This window comes from Falco punctatus, assembly GCF_963210335.1.
Source record: "Falco punctatus genome assembly, contig: scaffold_28, whole genome shotgun sequence".
Lineage (NCBI taxonomy): Eukaryota > Metazoa > Chordata > Aves > Falconiformes > Falconidae > Falco > Falco punctatus.
In genome coordinates, this window is record NW_027660251.1 from 577,286 (window position 1) to 602,220 (window position 24,935).

At 44.6% G+C, this 24,935-nt stretch overlaps 2 protein-coding genes across 2 annotated transcripts; both read left to right on the top strand.

The window, feature by feature from the left end:
- Window positions 1-2,847: 2,847 nt before the first annotated feature.
- On the top strand, window positions 2,848-6,336 carry LOC308057384 (epoxide hydrolase 1-like). The gene is made up of 3 exons (XM_080411499.1): window positions 2,848-3,796; window positions 4,696-4,909; window positions 5,674-6,336. The coding sequence occupies exons 1-3, from the start codon at window positions 3,663-3,665 to the stop codon at window positions 5,875-5,877; spliced, it is 552 nt and encodes a 183-aa protein (XP_080267625.1). The 5' UTR covers window positions 2,848-3,662; the 3' UTR covers window positions 5,878-6,336.
- Window positions 6,337-8,413: 2,077 nt separating this feature from the next.
- Window positions 8,414-13,592, top strand: LOC308057383 (epoxide hydrolase 1-like). Its single transcript, XM_080411498.1, is given in 5 exon segments — window positions 8,414-8,756; window positions 11,492-11,600; window positions 11,928-12,053; window positions 13,019-13,052; window positions 13,054-13,592. Coding segments are annotated over 5 exon segments (594 nt in total). The 5' UTR covers window positions 8,414-8,599; the 3' UTR covers window positions 13,222-13,592.
- The last annotated feature ends 11,343 nt before the right edge of the window (window positions 13,593-24,935 follow it).

The following is a 24,935-nucleotide window of genomic DNA, read 5'->3' on the forward strand; positions in this document are numbered from 1 at the left end:
CATAGGAAACAAGCTTTCTGTTAGTATGTGATTTGTGCAATGGGAACATATGAAATCCCTTTATAAAATGATGCCTGTCGCACAGGGACTGTGGGAAGTTTAGACATTTGGAAGTTTAGACAGAGGTGCAATAGTGAGATTCAGTGTATCAAATTTTATTCTCTCTCCTTTTGGGTTGGTTTGGTTTTTTTTTTTTTCCCATGCCAGAGTAGCAGCTGAACCAGCAAAAGCACAGCACTGGGACAGAGGCAGAATTTTTTCTAATAGTGCTCCGAAGGGGGCTTTTTAAAAATGGGTTTGCTAAGACGTCTGTCATTAAGAATAAGGGATCCTGCCCCAATGCAGGGAGATGCTCTGAGACATTTTTGCAGGTCCTTTCCTGTGGGATTCCCCTTTCCATTTATGAGACATGCATCAAAATCTCGTGGGAGGCAGCCTTGCTGTCTCCAGCAAGCAGTTTCTGCCTGAATTTGTGCATTTTGGCCTCGAGAGGTTGTAAGAGAGGAGGGGAAAAACCCCTTGCTTTCCACTGCTGCTGCATCCCAGGACGGAATTTCCTCTGGGAACCCTTTGATCTCTGCTCACCAGCACTCACACAAAACTCCTGCACATCCCCTGCATTTCAGTAGATGGGATCCTGGCATCCCAGCTGTTCCAGATTTATTGGGGGTGAAGGTGGTGGTGAGGTGTTGCCTTTTAGCCCCAGGGTATTAGTGGCCTTGGTGTGTCACCTTGTATCTTAAGTAAAAGCCATTCTGACTTTCCCAAGCTTTTTATACAGAAAGCAGCAACTTCTGTCTTTTCTTTGTAGCTGTAACTAGCTCTGCTGGCTCTTCTCCCACATTCCTGGTATAGATAAATTCACTCACAGCTGTTTAAGCCAGTCCTTCCTCCACCAGCCTTTATGCTTTTTCCCAGTGCTAAGTAAGAAACAGAATTTCCTCGAGGTCTCTTTTGTCTACCGACGACATCACAGCCTGCGGTACCTCAACCTGGCTCTTTACAGGGTCCTCAGCTACCTTCCACATGGGTTGTAGTTCTTTCCCCTTGTTGCTAATAATTCCCTTGTCTGCTGACTATAGTCCCTCTGCAATCAGGGATGTCATCTTCCAAGAGGCCTCAAAAGAGCTGGTTTTGTTTGGGAAATAGAACCTTAAAGCTAAGTAATCCCAGACGGATGTAACCAGAAATAGCTGTGGTGTAGCAATAAACTGAACTTTGACCAAATGAAGGATTTACAAGCTTTTCTTCCTGATGACTCTTTTTTGATGGCACAGTGGCTGCATATGAAGTCACGGTATGAGACCTAACCATCACAGAGCTCACTGGTGATGGTACTTCGCTTAGAGCGTTGCATGGAGATAGGAATCATTTTCTCTCACAGTAAGATGTAGTTATTCCTGGACTGAAGCACAGCAAGGACACAATTTAGGAAAGAGAAGCCTTTACCTAGTAAGATTTTACTAACCATGAAGGAAATGAAGTCTAAAAATGAGCTAAAACAAAGCATTGATTTCTGTGGAAAATGAAAAGCAACTTTTCCTTTTTTGTTTGGGCTGCTGCAGATCACAGGTGCACATGGAATAGAGCCACACGATGCACAGGTCAGAAGGGGCACATGGAGGTCAGCTCATCGCCAGGTTCAGGTAGATCAGGTTGCTCAGTGCCTTGTTCCTGTCAAATTTTGATTGCCTCTAAGGATGGAGATCCCACATCCTCTCTGGGCCCCTGTCCCAGTGTCTGAATACCTCCATGGTGAACTAATTTTTCCTCACATCTAACCAGAATTTCCCTTCTTGCAATTTGCGTCCATTGCCTTTTGTTCTTGGTCCATTTTTCCTACACTCTCCACTAGGTAGATGCAGACAGCAGTAAGACCCCACCGTTTGCCTTCTCTCCTCCAGGCTGAACAAGCCCAGGTCTCTCTGTCTCTCCTGGTACACCACATGGCTCCAGCCCCCCAGCAGCCTGGTGGCCCTGACCACCGAGGGTGGGCAGCCTCACTCCAGCCCTTCCTCTGCCAGCAAGGCCAGCACTGGACATGGCACTCCAGATGTGGCCCCACAAGTGCTGAAGAGAGCGAAGGATCACCTCGCCCAGCCTGCTGGCTAACACGCTTGCTATCTAGCCCTGTACGCACCGGCCTTTGCTGCACCTTGTTGACTCAGGCTCAGCTGAGGACCTCAGGCCAGGCTCTGCAGAGCTGCTTTCTATGCATCTGGCGTCCAGCCTGTGCTGATGCACGGAGCTGTTCCCTCCCCGTGCAGGACCTGGCATTTGTCTCTTGCTGAACTTGATTTGCAAGCGCACGTTTAGGCAATAGGTGGCACTGATGGTTGATGTAGCTTGCATTGTCACCAGGAGAGTGTCGCTGCGGAAGAGAAAGCCAGCAGAGGAGACACCTGGGTTGTTTCGCTGGGAGCTGTGGCTAGGCGAGGAGGAGCGGACATGTGGCAGGAGATGCTTCCAAACGCCTGGTGAGATCTCTTTGGCACAGGGAGGAGGGACTCTAAACAGGGGTCCCCAGGGTTGGGGCAGGAGAAAGGCCCGGTGGGGTCCACCAGGCCATCGGTGGGTGGGAGCATGCAGCTGAGCTTTCCTGAGCATGGGTAGGGAGGAGGTTTTATAAGACTGAGCCTTGTTCTGTGCCACTCAGAGAGCTGTTTCTGGGACATGCTTGCTTTGTTAGCAGTGCCGAGTTTGTGCTGTTGCCGTGATAACTGGTTTTGTGCCTCTGACTCACTAAACTCCAGGATGTAAGTGCAGGGGGTTGTTATTACTTGTTGCATAAGCTACTCAGCCTCCAGGGAGGTGGAGGCTGACACTGTTTGCTCTTAGGAGCTCTTGGTCTTCTTTGTCTGGGAGAGGTTTCAGGAGATACTTCCTTAAAAATCACATAGACTGTCTCAGAGATCAATTACCCAATTGCCTTCACTACTGCTGGGGTGTCCAGTACAGGCACTGTGTTCTGCATCACAGGTAGCAGTGGGAAAGGGTACCAGGCAACAGGAAACACCCAGTGGACTTGGTTTTTCATGGAGTTTCCTGTCCTTTTTAATTTTTTTTTTGTCTCAAGGCATCGTAATTATGACACCAAACAGCTCCCTCATCTAGCTGCAGAGTAACAAGACTTTCTCTGTTGCTTCTAACTTTTTGGTAGATTTTAGATTCTGCTTTTCTTGCAAGAGAATCTACCAGGCTAAAAGAGAACCAACGAGGATGTTTCCTTTTTCTTGCGGGCAGATGAGACCTAAAAGCTTGGTATCCAGTCAGGAGTAGCTGGAAGTAGCAAAGGTACAGCAGCTCACTGAACCTGAACAGGGAAGGGTCCCACAAGCTGCTCCTCATGCCAGCCCTGGGCAGGATGAGTACCACGTGGCTGGCAGCAGAGTAACCCTTGAGCTTGGAAGTCCCCTGCCAAGGCTGGGCACCTATCGCTACACAGCTGCCAAAATAAACTATTTACTTGGCTGAAGTAACACAGCCCTCTGTAGGATGAAACACCGCAAGGACACCTACCCAGTTGTTCAGTGCCTTTTATCTAAATTGTGCTGAAGGCGGGAATATTATGGTGACAAACTATCTAGCTAAAACACAGCCCAGAAACACTGTCTCTGTTGCCAGCCAGCTGAACAGCTTGTGATCCCATGGCTGCGCGGTAAATGGTGCTGGCAGGGGATGTTCCTTACACCATCCCCAAGGGATGGTACCATTCAGACAACACTATCAGACCAAGAATCTTTCCCACCCCACCCCCACCCCCATTTTCTAGGGATGGCACCTTGTCCCGGATCAGGTAAGTGAAATAGCTGCTCTGTGCTGAGGAGTTCACTTTTTATTAGCACCTGGGCTGGGGCACAGCATAGTCCCTTCCATACCCTGTATGACAAAAAATCTTCATTCACAGTCTTCTTTGAGCCCCCTGCAATAGCCCCAGACAGCTCTGCTAATCCCCAAGGGAAGCTGGAGAGCTTGAGGCACAGGTCAGGGGGATGGGAAGGGACACTACATTTAGGACTGATTGCTGAAGGGTTTGAACGGTTTTAAAACATTGCTGTCTGTCTGTTAAATCCAGCTCTGGCGCCTTAGCTCCCACACCTCAAGAAAGTCTGAAACTTTGCTGTCTAGGTAAGAAAAAGAGGCACCAGACAGACAAGTTGAGACCTTTACCTATGGACAGCTATGGTGGAGGGCTAGCGTTGCCCTAAAAGATGACTGAATCTGTAGGGGAGCTATGTATGTAGCACAGTCAAGGGGCATGTCTAGCACATCCAGCTGTCTCCAGCAGCTGAAAACTCTTGTCTCTGCTCCTCAGCCCACTCTGTGCAGTTTTTATTCCTGAAGCTGTCCAGGTGCTACTATCCCATTCACTTCAGTACCTGCCTTAAAACAGATAGATCCAGATCCTACTGATCCTTGTCTCCCAGGGCACACCTGGTACATAAGGAGAGGGACAGAGAAGCCTTGTGATTAACAAGTCCTGATCAGCAAAGGCTTAAGGTCCCTAAGAAACACTGGTAGATGTAACCCTGCCACAAATCCTGCCTGCGATCTTCAAAAATAACAGAAACACCCAGCCCCTGCTGACTGCATGGGGTTTGTTACTCACGTCCAACCAATGTGACTACAAGCCTCAGCATAGTCCCTTTACCCTTGACACTTCTGTTGGGCGCAAACAATTTTATGCCTCCCCAGGTCATTTGAATGTTCTCAGAGGAATGCAGTCCTGGTCCCTGTGGCCGCTCTGGGCATTGGAGGGATGCTGGTTTACTGGCTGAGGTCTAGACACAAGATCAAGACTATTGAAATGGGCAATGGATGGTGGGGCTCAGATGAAAGACCTCTAAAAGGGAAAGAAGATGAAAGTATCTGTCCCTTCAAGACTGAAACATCTGACAAAGAAATTGAGGTGCCCGTGCCTGGGAGGTAAGGAGGGGCAGAAAGCTGCGAGGTGGAGCCAGTTCATCACCCACCTTACTGCTTTGAGGTGATGCCTTGGGGGCAATAGCCAGCGCAGGTCCGTTAGATGATGCTCTGGCTCACTGCCCTTTATGAATGGGATTTGAGCTCAGATTCACTGCAATGTCTTTACGCTTTCTGAGACCACAGACTCTCAATGCAACCTGGGGCTGCTCCTGCAGAAAGGCCATGCTTTGAGCAGCAGAATTTGACAGCAGGTCTGCAGTGGTGGAATGGGGTGGGAGGGCACCGGGATAGCAAAGGCACCAGTAGGGCAGGACTGAGGGGCTTCCGCAGAGGACAGGGTTGGAAGGGTGAAGAAGGATGGGGTCCTTCCTTCTGTCCCTACAAGCCTGTCACTAATTATCTGGCCAACTAGCAGTCGGTAGCACAGGCTGAGCTGCTTATTCTTCTCTCAGCTGGCAGTGCTGGCAAGTTCCTAGTGCCCAAAACCCTAAAGCGAGTTAGCAGTAAGGCAAGCGTAGAACCCACTACTCCTGGGTGCCCTAGGGGAACTGCTAACCTGTAGAAAAATATATTCTCCATATAAATGATTCAGGAAGTTATACAGAGTATGGCACTGCTTCAGGAGGGCTTGTGGTGTCCCAGAGAGAGACACAGAAGCCGGTGGAGCCAGGAGAGCCTGTTCATGCCTGCCTTAGCATAGGGCACATGCAGGCATCTGGCCAGCCTTGCAAGAGCTCCTGTCCGCAGGACCTGCATCGCCGCCTGGAGCAGGCCCGCTACACACCGCAGCTGGAAGGGGCTGCCTTCCGCTACGGCTTCACCTCCAGCTACCTGCAGAAGGTGGTGGCCTACTGGAGGAACCCGTTTGACCGACGCAAGCAAGTGGAAATCCTGAACAAATATCCCCATTTCCGAACCACCATTGAAGGTGAGGGGGTCTCTGTGGCTTGAGCAGGTCTCACTCTGAAATGCACAGAGAGAATGGGGGGCTTTAAGAGGTTACTCTATTAAGACAACAGTGTGCATAACAGCTTAATGAAGGATCAGTAGTGGAGGCTATGTTATTAGTAACCCTCTATAGATTAAGATCATTGCACAGTGGTGATAAGATTAGATCTGCTTGAAGATGGGCTTCATCTGGCTCTGAACCTGCACTAAATAACAACGAGGTTTTCTTCTGCTATTGCCTTGAAGCCACCTTTGAAAACTGTAAAATTTACCCAGGCCCTGAGGTTGGAATATCCACCACCACCACCCAGTTTAGCCAGGTGAGGTTAGCCAGACTTTAGATAAGTGATCTGCAGGTTAAACTTATATCCTGCGCTTACTTTTTCCATGTTTCTCTTTTTATCACCCACACATTTTGTAATTTAGTCATGTTTTTGCACGTGTCTTAGTTGCATTATGCTATTCATTGAAGTGCAGCTGTACTTATATACTGTAAGACCAATTTCTCAGGAGGTGGATGCTCAGTCTCCTGTGACCCCAGTAACTGGGACTGGGATCAATACCTCTGTCTGTAAGTAAAAGATGAGACACAGGTAAAATACCAGGCATGTCCTTTCAGCTAGGCATCTTCTTGCCATGGGTTGATTGTGTACCTTCTGCTGTGAATGCTAATCACAGTTTTGCCACCCTCCTTCTTCAGAGTTTGGAACAGAAACTGTGATGGAACTAAGGCTTTAATTTATCTGTCTGGATGTGTGGCAGGGATTGATATCCATTTTATCCACGTGAAGCCCTCCTATGTCCCTCACAGTTGAGCTGCTCAACCTCTGCTGATGGTCCACGGCTGGCCTGGCTCCTTCTACGAGTTCTACAAGACCATCGCTCTACTCACAGAGCCAGCTGAGCATGGCCTGAATGAGGGTGACATGGTGTTTGAGGTCATCTGCCCATCCATCCCAGGATATGGCTTCTCTGAGGCACCACACCAGAAAGGTGAGCGATGAAAAGGCGCTGTTGGAATTGCCAGGTTCTTGGAGCCTCAGTCATCCCTGGCCCTCACCAGGGAATGCAGTTTGTGAATGCAGATGCTTGGCTCTGCACTAACACCCATGTGGCTGAGGCTCTGGGGCTGGCTGTGGAGATCTGGAAGGTAATGGTAGCTGGAAACCAGGTCTGCTTTCCACTTTATCCACTTTCCACTGAATTTCCATCTTGTGTTCACTGTATTGCCAAGGAGCAAGGCAGAGCAGCATAGCACACTGTGCCTTTACACAGCAGCATACTCATGTGCCTCTGTCAGACCATGATCTTTGGCCAGGGGATGATACACCAAGACAAACAGGTTTCCTCTGTTTCTCTTTACCTACAGGCTTTGACAGCAAAGCAACTGCTCGGAAATTTCATAAGCTGATGAATAGATTGGGCTCCAAAGAATACTACCTACAGGGAGAAGACTGGGGATCTCTTATTACCACAAACATGGCCCAGATGCTGCCACAGTGAGTAGCAAAGGGAATCAGTGCAGAGAAGGTTTCTCCAGTTCTTACCCTACCTTCTGGCTCCACGGTCCGGGTCCTGCCTTCTGTTTGCCCTGCCTCTCATCGCCTTCTGCTTTGTTTTCTCCAGGGGTATCCCCACCCCTGTGCATTCAGTCATATTCACGTGCTTTGCATTGACAGTGGTATTTGCATTCTCACGCTTTCTAAATTTCATAGAATCATAGAAGCATTTAGGTTGGAAAAGACCTTGAAGATCATTGAGTCCAACCATAAACCTAACACTGCTAAACCAGGTCCCTAAGTGCCACATCTACACACCTTTTAAATACCTCAACCACCTCCCTGGGCAGCCTGTTCCAATGCTTGACAAACCTTTTAGTGAAGAAATTTTTCCTAATATCCCATCTGAACCTCCCCTGGCACGACTTGAGGCCATTTCCTCTCATCCTCTCACTTGTTACCTGGGAAAAAGTGACCAACACCCACCTTGTTACAACCTCCTTTCCTGTAGTTTTAGAGAGCAAGAAGGTCTCCCCCAAGCCCCCTTTCCTCCAGACTAAACAAGCCCAGTTGCCTCAGCTGTTTCTCATAGGACTTGTTCTCTAGACCCTTCACCAGCTCCGTTGCTCTTCTTTGGACACATCTTTCTTGTAGTGAGAGGCCCAAAACCGAACACAGTATTCGAGGTGCAGCCACACCAGTGCTGGGTACAGCATCACTGCCCTTGTCCTGCTGGCCACGCAATTTCTGACACAAGCCAGGATGCTGTTGGCCTCCCTTATCTAGGGAAGAGTTGTACAGAGAAAAATGGAGTGCTGTTTGGCTTCTCTTTCACTAGGCATGGAAGTAAGCTCTGCTGCATTTTGATTTGAGACCTCAAGGATCATCATTCTAAATCAGGAAGGAGATAAATTTAAAATTGGCAGGGAGAAAAGGAAGGAGCTCAGCCTTTCAGCAGCTGATCAGTACCACGAAGTATAGGACTTTCCTGGATGGAGATGGCACCAGCTGTACCATTTTTAACTCTCCCAAATTTTTTTTGGAAATCACGATAAATGTGAAGGGCTTATGTATTTGGCTTAGTGAAATGCTTCTATTACAGCTCCCGTCAGACTTATTTTCTAGAAAATTTGGAAACAGAAAATGGCTTGATTTAACCTTCTATTCATTAACTTGATTTCAGATCTGTGAATCTTATCTTCGCTGGCAGAGAAGGTTTGAGAAGGATGATTTCCGTGATGCTTGGGGCTTATATACCATGGCTCATAGGCTTTACTAGGGAAGATGTTCGACGTATGTATCCTTTCATCCAGAAGAATATACATGAACTATTGCGAGAGTCTGGATACTTACACATCCAAGCCACCAAACCAGACACTGCAGGTAATGAACCTTCTCTATATCACTATGAACTTTGTATACTGACTGCTTAAGGCGTATAAACACATAGTTGAACAAAAGCCAACCATGTCTGAGAAGCAATGAATTCTGGTGACTGAATGCAAGACATGGGGACAAGAGCTGTGTAAAAGGAAGTGAAAAGGAACCGCTTAAAGAAAGACGGAGACTACAAATATCACTTTTCAAGGTCTGTTAAATGGCATACCACTTCTCTATGGCAAAGAAACCCTTTGCAAAAAGCCTCTTAAAGTAAAGCACAGGACCCTGACATTGAAGCTTCTAGAAATAAATGTGGGTGAAAACAAGAAAAATACCATAAGCAAGTGCAATGTGAAACTTGCAGAAAGGTAGACACAGCCATAATACCTGAAGCCAGAAGCATGATGTAGTGGGACCAGTAGATAAGGAGTCTGAAGAAAGGTATGGCCATCTCAGAAAAGTTACATGATTTATTTGTATAATATTATCAAAGATTATGGGGTATTCCTTTATTGAAATAAACCCTCATCAGGAAAGACAGCAGAGCTGTCTCAGACTGGCATCAGGTACGGAGACCATAGAAGGAATAGCACCCCATCCTGGCATTTAACTGGAAAAGAGGAAACTCAAAGTGAAACGTCAGCTAATGCCTAGTCTGTTGCTTGAACTGATTGCAATATCAGAGAAATAAAAGGAGACAAACCAGATACCAGGTTGGGGTTTTTGGGGTTTTCTTTTCAAAAGCCAAACAATGAAGACAGCCCCCAGAAAAACAAAGACCAGTATGTCTAGTGTCTGATCAGAAAACTAGCAGAAATGTTTTTAAAAGGAGAATTCATTTACAGGTGATAATATCACAGGGAAATCATGCTTCAAATATCAGAGCTCTGGCAGGATCAAGAAGCTGTGGATCTAGTAATGGAACATATTTAATTTCCAAAAAAATTTTTGTTGAGGTTCCTTCCCCCAGTGTTCTTAAAGACATTAAACTGCCTTAAGAAAAAGATTAAGTTCATGGGTTAATAACTAGTTAACATGAGAATTCATGAATATAAATAAGTAAGCAAGTTCCAGGGGAGAGAGAGTATCACAAAAATCTGTGCTGGCACCCGTACCTTTCAATATGATCTTAATTTCTCTACAGATAAAAGTTAATGGTTAAGTGAAAATCTGACACCTATCCAGGGTTTGGTTTAATCTAAAGATAAATGGTTTGGTAACTCTCTGCAGTTAAGTGACTGGTTGATTAAACTGGCCAATAAAAACTGATGTCAACAAAGACCAAAGCAATTTAAGCAGAGGAAGAAAATCACAATGGGCTCTAGTTTGGTTGCTGCTATGTGAGAGAATCCAAGAGTCAAGGACAGTGCTTTGAAACGTCAGCCAGCTCAGACTTTAAGAGAATCTTACAAACTCTTAAAGAAAGCAAAAAGAGAGTAAGACAAAACACTAAATCCATGATATTTAGAATCTGTTCCACCCCTGTTTCATTAATATATTTTATAATCAAAAGAATACAAGAAGGGGAGAAAAAGAACCCTAAAGTGACCAAGCAGCTTCCCTACAAGCACTGTACGTAGTCTAGGACTCTTTAACCTGGAAAAAAAGAAGAGCAGGGATTTTGTAGCACACTGTGAAAGGCAGAAAATAAATAGGGGGAAAAAATACATATTCCCTGCTTAGTCTCAAAAAATATCTATATTATCAGTTTAGTTCTCATTAGGCAGGTTTAAAGCAAAGCTACAGTATTTTCACTCACCAGAAGCTGTGGTACCTAAGATGTGTACAGGTTGAATCATTAGTAAGCTGCAAACAAGACTGGTATTTCTGAGCATCCAGTCCATGAAAGTTGAATACAGTGATTCGGAGACAGCTTTCAGCTCAGAAAATGCTCACCTCCAGACGGGTCATATGTTAGCTGGCACATTTTAGCCTGCCCTACCTTTGCTGGTCAAAGCATTTACATGACTTTGATGTGTAGCAAATCACTTTAGGCCTGACAGCACAGGGAAACTGTTGTGCCAATGCACAAACTTACTTTGCATTAACTATGTCCACTATTAAATTGAAATCACATTGTGCATCATCTTCTACGCAGTCATTCAGTGCTAAAGTCACACTAAAATACACTTGAGAGTAGGCAATTCTATGGATACTGTAAAACTACAGCCTAGAGTGTGGTACAGGAATTTTCCCAAGGCAAGCTCTACCACTGCTGAAGTAATCCCCACCCGTTTTACAGGTTAAAACACAGATATAATATGCTGTGTTTATAATGTTTGTTAGCATTCCCCAAAGGCAGGAGCAGATAGCAGATACACAACACTCCACTGTTGTTTAAATTACATAGAAAGTGAACAGCACTCAGGGTCCCAGTTAGCCATCCTAAGCAGGACAGCGCTCCCAAACAGTTTATCTGAAATTTCTTTTCAGAGTGTAATCCCTTTACATCTGAATTTGCTCTTTCTGCCACACATTACCAAGAAGCCCAGAGGATTTTCTTAACTCCTATTTTCTTTTGTATAGGAATTGCTCAACTTTATAGTGCTGTCAGTTATAGCCAAAATTCCATTGGGGTGAACTTTTCAAGAATAAAGTACTACCAGGGCTAGTAAAACGCACTCTTTACTGAATTCTCATAGAAAACTCTGAAGAATTGATGTAAGTCCAGTTTAACTCCCACTGAAGTATTTGCAATGCCAGGCAACTGCAATGGTTCTCTTCTTCTCTTGAATTAGGTTGTGGACTGAATGACTCCCCTGGGGGGCTTGCTGCATATATATTGGAAAAATTCTCTACCTGGAGAGATAAATCATTTCTGCATAAAGATGATGGAGGCTTGGAAAGGTAAGAAAACAGGTGCTCTTCCATGAGAGGACTCATTAAAAGAATGAGCAATGGTAACTAATGAGGAGATAGGTAAAAGACTGGCCAAAGCTGAATTTTGAGCATGAAAGGTTACACATGACAAGTAGTAGTGTAAACTTACAGCAGACCGCCTGCAAACTACTGCTTCAGCACCGGGCAGTTTTGCTCTGGGCACATGGGTGCCAATTAATTTGCTGCTTGAAAACAAGTGGAGAACAAGAACAACTGTTCTTCAGGGCATGAGCCCAATATAGCGTATTGAGAAACAGCTTCCAATGAAACGTCTTCATCTTTTTCTATCAATAGCAAATACACTCTTGATGAGCTTTTGGCCAATGTGATGATTTATTGGGTGACATCCTCCATTGTGTCCTCAATGCGATTCTACAAGGAGAACATCTCCAAGGACCCTGGTCTAACAGGTGATGCCAGGTAATGAAGTGGTAGGTGTAAGAAAGATTTGCAAATGAGATTGAACCACGTTTGCCTGTATAAACATTTAGATTACTTTAAAACAGCAAACTTAAGTTGTTAAAAAAAATAATCTAAGTTCTTATTTTCTTTTGATAAAAATAGTTGAGTCATTTTTCTTTTGAACCTGTAATTCACACAAAGTAGCTTGTAGCCAAGACAATGCAGCGGACATATCAAACTATATTCAGTCTTGTGTTCAAACTACAGGTCTATATACTTAGTCACCAAACAAATGTGATCTCTGGCTCAGTTCAGTTAAAACAAAACAGAAAATCAGGAGCATTTCCAAGAGAGACGTTTAAACTGAATTAGGAAGCATACGGCTTAGTGGTGGATAAAACTAACGACTGCAAGTGTTAAGCACAAACTTGGGGAAGCAATCTGGAGAGCAGTACCTTCTAACAAACCAAGCACCTTCTAACAGCCACTGACTTTAAGATGACTATAAGAGAGGCTGACCAGAAAATGCTGCAGAACGGAATTCCATGTGATTGATCACACAAACAAATAGAAGAGTCTTTTCCTTTGTAGACCGAGCCAGCTTACCTTTCCTCAACTCATTCGTTACGCTGGTACTATAAATTCTAAAGTAAACTTGAGCAGGCTCATTTCTGACTGTCACAAAGAGGTGATGCGTCTTGCCATTTATCGCAAAACTGTAAAACAAGGTAAGTTTAAAAATAGGAAACGTTTCAAGATTGAACCGTGTGCGAAGTTGGCTCTACTTTACGTTTTTGGGTATAATATTCTCATACTCAAGGAGACTCAAATACAAGCAAAGCTTTTCAGCAGAGTACAAACCACAAAATGTGTCGCTGCGGTGAAGCTCTGCCAGCTGACTGTGGCAATTACTAGAGTCAGGAGGTTTTTATAGAATTTCCCCAGGACTTTTTTCAAAAAGGCACTTAGTTAATGTCCTCTAGGTTTGCAGTGTATGTTCCCACAGGGACTGCAGCTTTTTCCTCAGGAGCTAGTACATACACCACGGGTCTGGGCAAAGGAGGTCTTCAAGAACATCATCACTTACTCTTACATGCCACGTGGAGGGCATTTTGCTGCCTTTGAGGGACCAAAGCTTCTGGCACAAGACATCATGCACTTTGTCAGAAAGGTGGAACAGCTGTGAACATGCACTTTAGATACATATATAGAACAGAAGCAAGTTGTTCTGCCACCAGCAGAACCTTTACTTTGAGGGATCAAATAAATCCAATGTAATCACATAGAGAAAACAACATTTCATTTTGATAATCATTACAGTACTAAAATTGTTAATGAAGCTCTAAAGCTTTTCTAAAGAATAAAAGAAAAAACCCCAAAATAAGCAACTTGTCTTCTTTCACTCCCGGCACCGTATCATTGCTGCACTCATAGTTCAAGTGTAACAGAATACATGAACGGTTTACTGCAGTAACACTGCACTCATCTGGGGAAGAGAGTAGAAAGAAACCAGCCCCTTGATCCTTAGAACGAAGGCTTCTGTTTAAAAGCTTCTTTAAACACTCGAGTGCTAGCGTCTGAAATATGCATCACAAGCAGCTTTGGTGGAAGTGTAAAGGGTTTTGATCTCCTGAGCACAAACACTCCTACGTTCAAGTTATGTTTCATTCAAGAGACCAGGAATTACATATTCAAGTGGGCAGCTGCACACAAGGCAGCTTTCTTCATTCTAACAGGTTTTCCCCCTACGGCTAGCTTTAGCAGCTACTACACTATGTAAACAGATGTTTAATGGATAACAAGGCAGAGACAGCGTTCCTAGTGTGCTCCAAGCTCAAAAATACCAACTTAATTTCCTCTTCGTTCTTTATCATTCCATTCCAAATGGTAAAGTTAAAATATGCACCAAGCGTAGCAGGTTACTTCAACCTTTACCCTCATTTCAAACGATTCTTATCACACCATCGTGCAATTTTTGCTAGCAAGAAGCTGCAAGCAACCTTGCTACCAGTAGGCTCGAGTTTCTCTTCAAATGGGATAGAGCTGTTTGGAGCTGTTAAGCTCACTACATTACAGACACTTCTAAGTAGCTGACTGAAGGTTAAGTCCAGCAGACACCTAGTTTTGACACACTGTTCAAAGCTCTCAAGTGTTTCTCACCCTCCCTCCTTCTCCCATTCTGCACTAGACACCAGGCCAGAAGAAAGGGCTCAAGTTCTGCTCCCAAGTAATACCTTCTGACTTTGAACAGGAGTTTGACAAGTAAAGATAGTGCTGAACTTGATCACACTCGCCTCACCGCCTCTTCACATTTCATAAACATTGAAGAGTCTAAGACTTGGAAGTAAAAGCAAGCAAGAAACTAACTTTTATTGTTGTTGTCTTAAGTGAGAACAAGCTAGCATATTGGGGCAGGAGTCCTATGCAGGAGCGGGCTGGAAACTAATGGGAGAAACAGCTAGGTATTGTGAAGGAGAATAGGAAAGATAAACATGGTTATCTAGTGTTTAATAGGTGTCTGCACGCTTGTAGAGATATATAGCTGTGCAACGGCATGAATGATTCCTGCCCTGAGCCTGGTGGAGCATACAGCTGCGGTTTGTGTCCGGGCTCAGAGATGTAAATAGGGGCTTCTCTGTTATGGTAAAAGTGTTTCTCTTTGCATAAAAAAAGAGGGAACTGAAGGGAATGACCCCAGAGGTATGTTCAGAGAAGGCACACTATGTTTTGAACTTTTTGACTGAACCAGTTCTTGTTTGGTGTGCCCTTCCACCTATGTATAATGTTAATCCAAAAGAAGATGATACTGTTTACACTTTGAATGTCGATCATTGTCTTTCTGTAGATGCTAATGTAGTAGGAGGCTATGATGGGAACGTGTCGCAGCGGTTCTTCTCTTATCCGGAGTAACAGCAGGGAAAGCATTAAAGAGTTAAATCACCTTGTTTGGTAGGCAGTTAAGCATGTGAGTCAAAATTGCCACTGCTTTTTGTTGTTGGTTCAAGGACATGGCTGTGAGGATTTTGATGGTATGTGCTGCGGGGATTTTAGGCACCCCATTGCAGCAACATGGTATCAAAATCTGAGAAAATTTCAGCCTTTTTTGGCATCCATTCACTCAATTGGCAGTCTTGGCTGTTTGCTATTACCTTGGTTGCTGTCATGTTTGCAAGGGCCCTGCAGAACATGGCAAACCTGGTCCTAGCTGTTCAAAAACAAAAAGGGGCAATTGTCAAATTGTACGGAACAGAGACAGCGGGTTATTTTGACACTGATAATATGTCTCAGTTGCTTTTTTATTTGTTCTATTACTTATACCTTGTTTTTACTCGTTCGGTTTCAAAGGTTCTTTTTGTGCAACAGGAAGGGGGAGATGCAGGAGCGGGCTGGAAACTAGGACCATGCGTGGCGGTCAGTTTGCTGAGGGGAATGTGCTCGAGCTTGTCTGGACAACAATTAACATGATGAGATGTTTACAGAGCACAGGGGAGTGGGGGACGGATGGCGCCAAGGAAAAGTAACAGCTTGCTGTTAATTGATGGCAGCTAACCACCAATCGGGGATTGCCTAGTCTGCAAGGCTTAGCTTCAAGAACCAATCTGTTTCAAACGCGCAGCTTCTGAAAGTGTATAAAACCTCGTGCTTCTGTACAATAAATTGACATTTGCTTGCATCAAGCTGCGTCCCGTCTCTTCATTCACCGCAGTCCTACTTCCTCTGAAGAGGGTTAGAGCAGAAACCGCTTGCTTTTAGTTCTAACTGTATATCTAACTGACCGTCAAGGCTGTTGGGCTAAAGGTTAGTAAAAAAATAGGAAGACGTGCTTCCCCACTTCCACAGGGCCAATCAATCTCTTTTTGTCACCAGTACAAGACCTCCCAATTACTCAGAAGTCCCACTCTTTGTTTGGATTATTAAGTAACTGAAATTGAGTTATAGAGAAGTCTAATTTTATCAAATAGATAGGCAAACACTCGAGTACTCACTCAAGCCTGATCAGACTACAAAGGTCTCCTTTTACGGGTAAGAATGGCTATAGCCTTTTTAGTAAAGGCCAAGTGTATTAATTAGTCATGTACATTACCCAGAGAGAGTCCCAAGCAATCAGCTAATTTAGTAATGGCCGCATTAAAACTCGGGAGGGAAAAGGTTTATCCAGTATTTGCCAGTTCAGCAAGTACACAGCAGGAAAGTTTTACTCCCAACGCGCCAATTAGTCTCCTGTACCATAACTCAGGTCCCCAAAGAATCACTGTATCTTTGTGCAGCTGTGCCTTAAAGGGTAATTGCTTTCAACAGCCATTCAGGAGATGAAAACAGATGGACACGGTTCAACTACAGGAAGGTAGTAGACGCCCTGAATAAAGGATCCAGACAGACAAGAATACACAGTTGTATTTGATAAAGTTATCGCTTAAAGCGGCACCAAAGGTTATTCGATATTCCATTGAAGTTCTACAGAGTGTGGGTCATTCGTGAAAGCCTTTGAGCGCCGCTGGTGCTTGAAACCAGACATAGTCCTCCCAAGTAGAGGTCACATGCTGAGGAGCCGAGGCACTTCTGTTGATGTCTCCATCGCAGGACAAGTTAACAGCTAGTTTCCTCCCTCGAGTCGGCACTTTATAGTTGAGCTTGGGCCGGAACCAATCAACACCACAATCACGGTGTCCTTGGAGCATAACAACAGTGCCCATGACAGGGAGAGCCTTCAGCTCACTGAAGACATCCGCAACAAAGAGCGAGTGAAAGAGCTTGCTTGAATTTGCTCAGCTTGCTTGAATTTGCGCGCCGTTGGTGGAGCAGGAGACTCCCCGGCCGCCCAGCGCTGTTTTGCTTACTTGTCGCTTGCTTTAATAAATCACATTTTCTAATTGGCCAGTCTCTGTCATTTCATTGGACAGGTAAACTCTAACAATACCTCTGGCACGACAGATTTCCCTCCAACAACGAACACTAAAGGTAATGCTGGGGAGAGGCAATACAGTTCACCGACTTACACCCAAGCTGGTATTTCTCCTGCAGATGCCTGCTCTGTTTCAATCATGATTTCATGCCATCATACCTCAAAAGCATTATTCTCCGGAAGCCAAATCACGACCAAACACACGCAAAAACTACGCTGGCCTTAACGCCGAGCGGCTCTGCCTGCCGGTAGGCAAGCTGTAGCGCTCAGGGCTGTGCCCCCCCGACCCCAGACAGCGCGGTGCCCCCCGAAAGCCGGGCTGCAGGCAGGAGCCGCCCCGGGGCCAGCAGCCACCGGCAGGCGGGCAGGAGCCTCCCTGCCTGCAGAGAGGGGCTGGGGCTCGCCCGCTCAGCGCCTCGGGGGGCAGCCAGGGCAGGGGGAGCTGAGCCCCACCGGCCTGTGAATACGGAGCCTCTGGCAGGGGCCTGCGAGCTGCTGGAAGAAAACGGGCTGCTGAAGGGGTAAGGCTCAAGGACACCGGGGTACAATCACTGTGGTGGGGGAGATCCCGACCTCCTACTCAAATGGCCCCCCGAAGAGAGTGAATCCCCCCGCCCGGGGAGCATGGGGAGGAAATTTAAAATGAACTCTACCTTTAAACTGCAGCGAGAAGGCAACTAACCCATAATTATCTCGTAGGTGTAGGCTTTGGGCAGAACTAACCAACTTCACTGTGTAAATAAGTATCGTGAGTAAAACTACGTGTGCAAGTTAGGAGGAGCGACCCCCCTTGCACCCGGCACCGCAATAAACACCCCGCTTTATAACTTACCCCGAGTTACAGAGTTTAATTCCGCACGTCAGATGGAATAAGCAGCCTTTTCACTAAGCAATTAGTTCTTCACCTACCATTTCCCCAGCTGTTCCCTCGCCTGAATACGCTCAAGTATCGACCTGCAGTAAATATCCAGTTTTCAGGCAGATACAGTTGACCAGAAAAGCTGGTCATTCAGCCTGTGCTGTGCACAGGGGAGGTATCACAGCTCTCCTGCATCCACATCTAAGTCTTATCTTCTAAGCAAAATTGTGGTGCCCATGTTACATGATGGGAGTGATGGCGCATATCAAATTGCATGGTAGGAAGCTGCCTGCATTTTTCTGTTTGTGACCTGAGTGAACATTGGTGAAGTGACAGAAGAAGTCTGGTAAGCGTACCTTCATGGAAGGAGAGTAGGAGGAACAACCGTTTGCTACAGCACGTGCTGGAGCTGCCTGGCTGGAGAGCTGCTTTGCTGGGAATAGCCAGAGGGTCTTGGCAGAAAGTGAGCTGAGAATGAGCCAGCAGGGTGCCCTGCCGGCTGAGAAGGTTAACGGTGTCCTGGGCTGTATGAAGAGCAGCATAGCCAGGGGACTGAGGAAGGGGATTGTACGCTGCTACCTGGCAGTCCCTGGGTTGTGTCCAGCTCCCTGGGTATAATTTTGAGCCCCCAGTGCAAGAGAGAGTGGTCTTTCATCCGTGAGCGAGTTCAGTGGAGGGCCATCAAACTTTGCCAGGAGCAGGACTACTTGCCTTTTGGGGAGAGACTGGGGGAACTAGATAGAAGAGACCCCTCTAGCAGCTCCAGGTTCCCAATATCTTATTCCCCAGGTTCGTCCTAATAGCCATCCGTGGTCATTAGGCTGCAGGATTTCTAGTACATAACAAGCTTACAGTTGCCAAGATGGGGGTCCTCTACGTGTCTATCCCAGCTAGGAGCTGGCGGATTGCATCCTCCGGGTCCCCATGTTATAGTTAAGAATCTATTTTTAATGGCTACGTCCCAGTTTGAAGCTATGGTTTCACATCCCCAGTATGCACAGTAATAGTGATTAGGGAAATTGCAATAGCTTTTCCCTGGATTCGAACTGGGGCAGAGATAAAAAGGTTTTATTGTTCTTTCTCATCGACCGGGTGGGTCTAGTTCATAAAAGACTAAATCTTCCAATTTAACTTGGAATTTTGGGGATCCGGCTGTCACGTTGTACCGAACTTCTATTGAATCTTCCCATCAACCTAAGGTCCAATTGGAGGGTAATGCTCATTTTTTTTTGTTTTTTTTTTAAAGTCATGGTAATCAATACCATTAATAGGATACTAGCTTTCATTTCCCCACTGTTCAGTACCTCTCTGCCTTCCTCGTCTACTCTTTTGCAGAGAGCAACGGGATATCAGTATCTTCTCGGCAGCAGCAGGTAGTCTTGAGGGGAATTTTGCTGTTATCCTGTCAATAATTTCCAAGGTCTAAAGAGTTAGTTATCTCTTAAATATATTTCCACCTGTTTGGTTGTTGTGTCCGTTTCCAGGTGAATCTTATAGTACACTTCTTAAAACTCTGTACCAGTCTGTTTCATGTACTTCCCAAAGTTCAGGTACTGACAGTTCCCATCCACAAAATAATTTACAAATTTCCACTTGATCCTCTGGTCCCCTGGTACGTATCGAATCATTGTGACATTTCATACAGTAAGGTTGTCTCTTAAATGAAACACAGGACCAATCTCTATTACAATTTAGACATCGGCAAACAACCCAACATACATGTCTGGAAGTGGGGTGTTTTAAGCAGGGTATTCCCCGGAGATCTCCTATTCTGGGTGATTCGGGTATCTCCGTCTCTGTGTTGTTTTGCTGTCAGCCAGCAATGGTGAGACAGATAGCGATGTCCCAATAACGTCCTTCACACCGCCCCGTGGCTCAACATTGCTGCTCCGTGGGTGGCATAGATAGAGACAGAGAAAAGATTCTGCCAACTATACAAAGGAGGTTAACAATCTTTATCTAAGCATTAAACCCATTTACCATTATCAATAAACAATAACAGGCAATAACTACAAATGACTAACAAGAACTATAAATCCCTAACAAACGTTAGCTAACAACTCAAAACTCAAACATGTCATAAGCTAATTTCAAAACATTATCATAACAGGATGACATAACAAAACACAATAAAACATTTCTTAGCATATATAAGGTTTGTTTGTGGGGGTTAAGAATCAAGAGCCAAGAGGTGGGCATTTAAAGGGGTAAATTTTCATGCCCCTTTAAGGTTAGGCTGCGCATGCATTTTCATTGTGCAGTTTTGGTCAGGGCGTTAGCCTGAATCTTGACCAGGAGGGTCACGGACCAATTTGTTTGTCTCACCACAAACAATCCTTATCATTTTGGAAAAGATGGGAGCAGGAGACGACACAGTCTGTACGGTTTTGCTGTTCAGCCTTTGTCCCATCGTGACTACAGTACCCATCAGTATGTGCTTTTGTGAGTGTTTTTGGTCACGCCGGTACAGAAGAGTGCGATCTCTTCCTCGCAATCCGCCCCGAGAAGTGGAACCCATGGGATACCAAAGCAGAGTGCGAGAGACTGTTATATAAACAAAAGAAAACTGTTGACCTCCAGCAGTTACCATGTGACTTGTTATTTGTTTCTGTTCATTTTCGTTACCTCGTGAAGAAAAATACCAAGGACCAGAGACAGACTATCGTGGAGGGAACAGATGGAGTTACCACCCCGACATTATTCAGGACCGTGCTGGACTCACGAGTGAAGAAGCCTGTTTTCACCTCACATGAGACTTTGCTGGACTGTTATTCTGTTATTCAACTTCTAGTTCATGTTTGTTAAGAAATTGTTATTTGTTGTTTACTGGTTGTCAAATGATTCATTGAATTTACTTTACATCTAACACACGGTTTTCAAAATAAATCAAAAGGGTTGGGTAATACATATAATAATAACCTACAAAAACAAAACCTAAAAACAACACTTATAACTATACATTCCACTTAAGTAATAAATGAACTATAAATACTATAGTTTCTTTAAGCTTTTTTTATATATATATATATATATATATATATACATATATGCGTCACTACCATGGCTAGACTACAGGGATTTCGCATGCGCGGTCTTTCCAGATTGTTCCAGTACATTCTGTGGGGTTTAAAATTGCGCATGCGCATGTTCAAAGGCATACACGATAAAAGATGGCTGCTGAGTGTCCAGATGAAGTCTTGGACCCATTTCCCGAGCTTACCACTCCGGTAAGTTTGTTAATGGTGACATTTATGGCACTATGGCCAAATGACATGTCCTTGCTTTCAATGCAATGTTTTCTCACCATCAGACCGCCATGTCACCTGCCAGGGAGGAAGGGTCTGGAGTGCGCATTTCCCCCTCGGAACATCCCGTAAGGTGAGTGTTTCTTAAACGTCTAACCTGTATGGTTCATTATAAAGGGGAATCAAACCCCCCCCCTTTTTTTTTTTTCCTCGTTGTTTAGGCAGAGGATGCGTTTTTCTGCTGTCACACGTCAAGAACTTATGGCGGAGGTGGAAAAGTATAAAAGATGTTACCACATCCCCGTCTGTGCGTTCCTGATGGTTGTTTTCTCTGCTATTCTACTTGTATTCTTCATCAGCCTACATTGTTGTATGAATTGTTAATAGTTAATTATTCCCAGATTCCTGTTTGCTGTTAAATTGTTATTGTGTTAACTATATAATCTGTATTGTCGACTGTACATTTCGGCGTACTACTAGAATTTGTTTAATGCCATTGGGTGAAATCATAATAGCAAATTGCATGTTAGTTACAACGTGTTGAATTAATCTTATAAAACATGGAACAGCACATGGCAAAAACAATAAGGTGGCTAAACCACATAACAAAATAGGATTCGTTTTACCCAGGGGCTCCCGAGAAGCCAGGAAAACAAGTCAATATTCCAGTCTTTCCGAGTTCGGACGGAACATGGGCTAACTTCCCTGTCTCTGATGTGATTTGTTTAACTCCCTCACCATTGCCATCAATTTTCAAATAACAATTGGAAACATTTAATTTACCACAAACACTTCCTTCTTCGGCTAGCAGGTAATCGAGAATCATTAGAATAGTTTGGCTCCTGATCTGTACTTACAGTTTGGATTTTACCATCTGGTATTAAGGATAATTCCTCCTTTCCTACCTCCTCTGCTGCTGCAGAGTGTCATCTGCACATCCCATAACAAGTCACCGTCATGGTAAAACACACAGATTTACATTAGTAAAACTGCTACAGAGTGTATTTTATTTGAGTTTTTCTGCCAATATTCCCCATAGCCTTGCTGAGCAAGGGATATTGTTTTACCTGAACTAGGCAGACCTTCCCCTTATCATTTTTACTGTAACAGGTAAAGCATTTTTTCCTTACCTGGAATTTATTTCCAGATATGCCTGGTTAAAGATTTCTTTTCCACTTAAAGATTTTGGTGAATTTGGCATTCTTACTTGTTTTCTTAGTTTGTACTTTAAAGGTTTCAGGATGTTTTCCTGGTGGCCAGCAGCTCCCACAACTGTAACAAATTCTTTTCACTGAAGTTTAACACCAAATAAGTTGGTTTTGTATTCACCAACTTTTCTACATCACGATTACCTTAGTAAAAATCAACTCGAACCTTTATCCAGTCCTATTCACAACTGACTTTCAAACATCTAAATTTCCCCATCAGAGATTCACCTTTACTCTCCTCAGACCCGCTGCCTGCCCTAGAGGGGCCGTTACCGGTCCTGTTGTGCTGCAAATGCTGCAGCAATCGGGGTGACATTGTCAGGTCCTTCTGCTCAATCGTCAGCAACAGCAACCCCCTCCTCCCCACCATCAGGAGGATTCGGGGCAGGAGATGCTCTTCCTGCTCTGCAGGTTACACAAGCCTGCCTCTGCAGCAGCACTTCTGTTTTAACTCTTTCTTACCCTGAATGCACATCTGCTACTTGTTGCTTTAAGTCTGTGTTATTACATATCAGCCTTCGCAGGCAAACAGCAAACACCCTGCCATGCGTCCAGCGTGACTCAGCCGCACCTTCGAGGGGGTACGGGGCTTTGTACAAACTCACCCCAATACTTTAACACTTTCACAGGGTTTTTTGACTCTCCACCCCCCCCCGGCTTCAGATCTTACATACATTAGCACAAGTTTTTTATCTTACAACGTGTTTCATTCTGGTTGCTCCATAGAAGGAACCACAACCTCCCCTCTGGTCCTTTTCCATTGCTAATATTAAGGGATCTTGTGGAGCTAGGTTAATACCACACTCTTTTGCCACTCTGGGTGATTCCTCAGAGTGAAAAACATACCAGCATACATTACTTCATCCCATTTTTCCTCTCGCCTTAAAAATAACATTAATTTTAGCAAAACATTATAATTCAGTGTGCCGTTTAAGGGCCATTTTCTCTGTCCCCTAACTTATACAGGGGCCACCACTGATTGCAGTACTTAGCCAAAGTTCTCTTATTCACGCTTCCCCCAGCTGCCCCCCCATTTCCTTCCAGTGACCTTTCTTACTATTATCTCAATCGCTATCCCAGCCACAGAGACTCTAATTTCACTTACAGCTCTCTCTCTTATCCCAAGGCGTCCAAACCTTACAGTCAGGGCGTTCAATTTCTTGTCGCCACCATACATATTCTTTACACCATATACACTTTAAAACATACAGAGGTTCACATTCACCCCTCGGATGTTCAAGACAATAACCACATACCAACACTTGTAATATACTGAATACAGAAATGTTCTCACATTTCCAGCATAAATGAGTATAACAATTATTAATAACCTTGTAATTATTAATTAAAAGGCCACTTTTCTCCACATTCCAGCTTATAAAGCGGCCACCATTGATTACAATATTTTATCAATGTTTTCCTATTCACATTTCCACCAGCGGATCCTCCAATATCCTTCCAATGACTCAAAACACACCCTAGCGGATTTTTCTTTAAAATCCCACCACTCTGCTTTCCTCCCATTTTTCCCAGCTTACACTCACAGAACACACTTATCACTTACAGAATTACTACTTACAAAATGCAACACACAGGTATCTTTCTACAGCAACACCAAGAGCTCACTATTATTATCAAAAATATAGCCAAAATCACAGTAACAATTATCAAAGTCAAATTCCACATTCCATAAATCCGGTAACCAAAATAAGCAACACTGCAGCAAATAAGCTTGAAACAATGAATATTCCATTAACGCCTATACATATTCATAACCTGAACCCGCCTACCCTCGCTTTGTATGCTAATTAGCTTATCAGTCTTTCACGCTTGCGCAGATTCTTCCAAAAATTGTGGGCCGGGGTCTTTAGAATGTGGGCAGTGGTCTATGGGAGGAAGGCTGTAGGTCTTCCTCATGGTGTACTTTTCACCTTTTGCTCATTTGCAGTGTTCTTATCAGTCTAAGGTAATTTATGCCCTTGCTGGCCATCTGCTTTTCTTGCTTAATTATTTCTTTCACCCTTATCTGTCCTCTCCTGCTGAAGTGTTCCGCTAAAGTTTTTCCCATGATTTTGCCACAAACTGAGTTTTGAGGAGCGCTTGCCCTAAAGGGTTGTCTGGATTTACCCCAGAGTACAGCTGAAGGGCTTTCCTCAGTCGTTCCAGCCACTCAGTGGGGCTCTCATCTTTCTTTTGCATTTCATTAAATGCTTTATTGATATTCTGGCCACGGCGTACTGCTTCTCTAATCCCCTGAATTACTATAGTTCTCAGGTCCTGCATATGAGTTCTATGCGCCGGATCCTGATTATCCCAATTAGGTCTTTGGAGTGGCCATTTAATATCTGCTTGGGGTCCCTGGGTTTCCTCGGTAGTAAATAATTGACAAAGGATAGATTGCATCTTATCCCAAGTATAAAGATTTGGTCCCAGAAATTGATCTAATCTTTCTGCCACTCCGAGTGGGTCCTCAATTAAGTGTCCCATCTCGGTCCTTTTAAAATCTCGTAGGCCAGCCGAATTTAGAGGCACAGAAATATATCCGATCACAGGTTGAGGTCCCCCCCCATGGGCTTTTCTCTTAGGGGGTATATTTGAGCTGCCCCTTTTTGACTTCTAGTTACGCGTTTAGGAAGAGGGGGAGACCCTTGTTCCGACTCTGGTGGGGGAGTGGGCGCTCTGGGG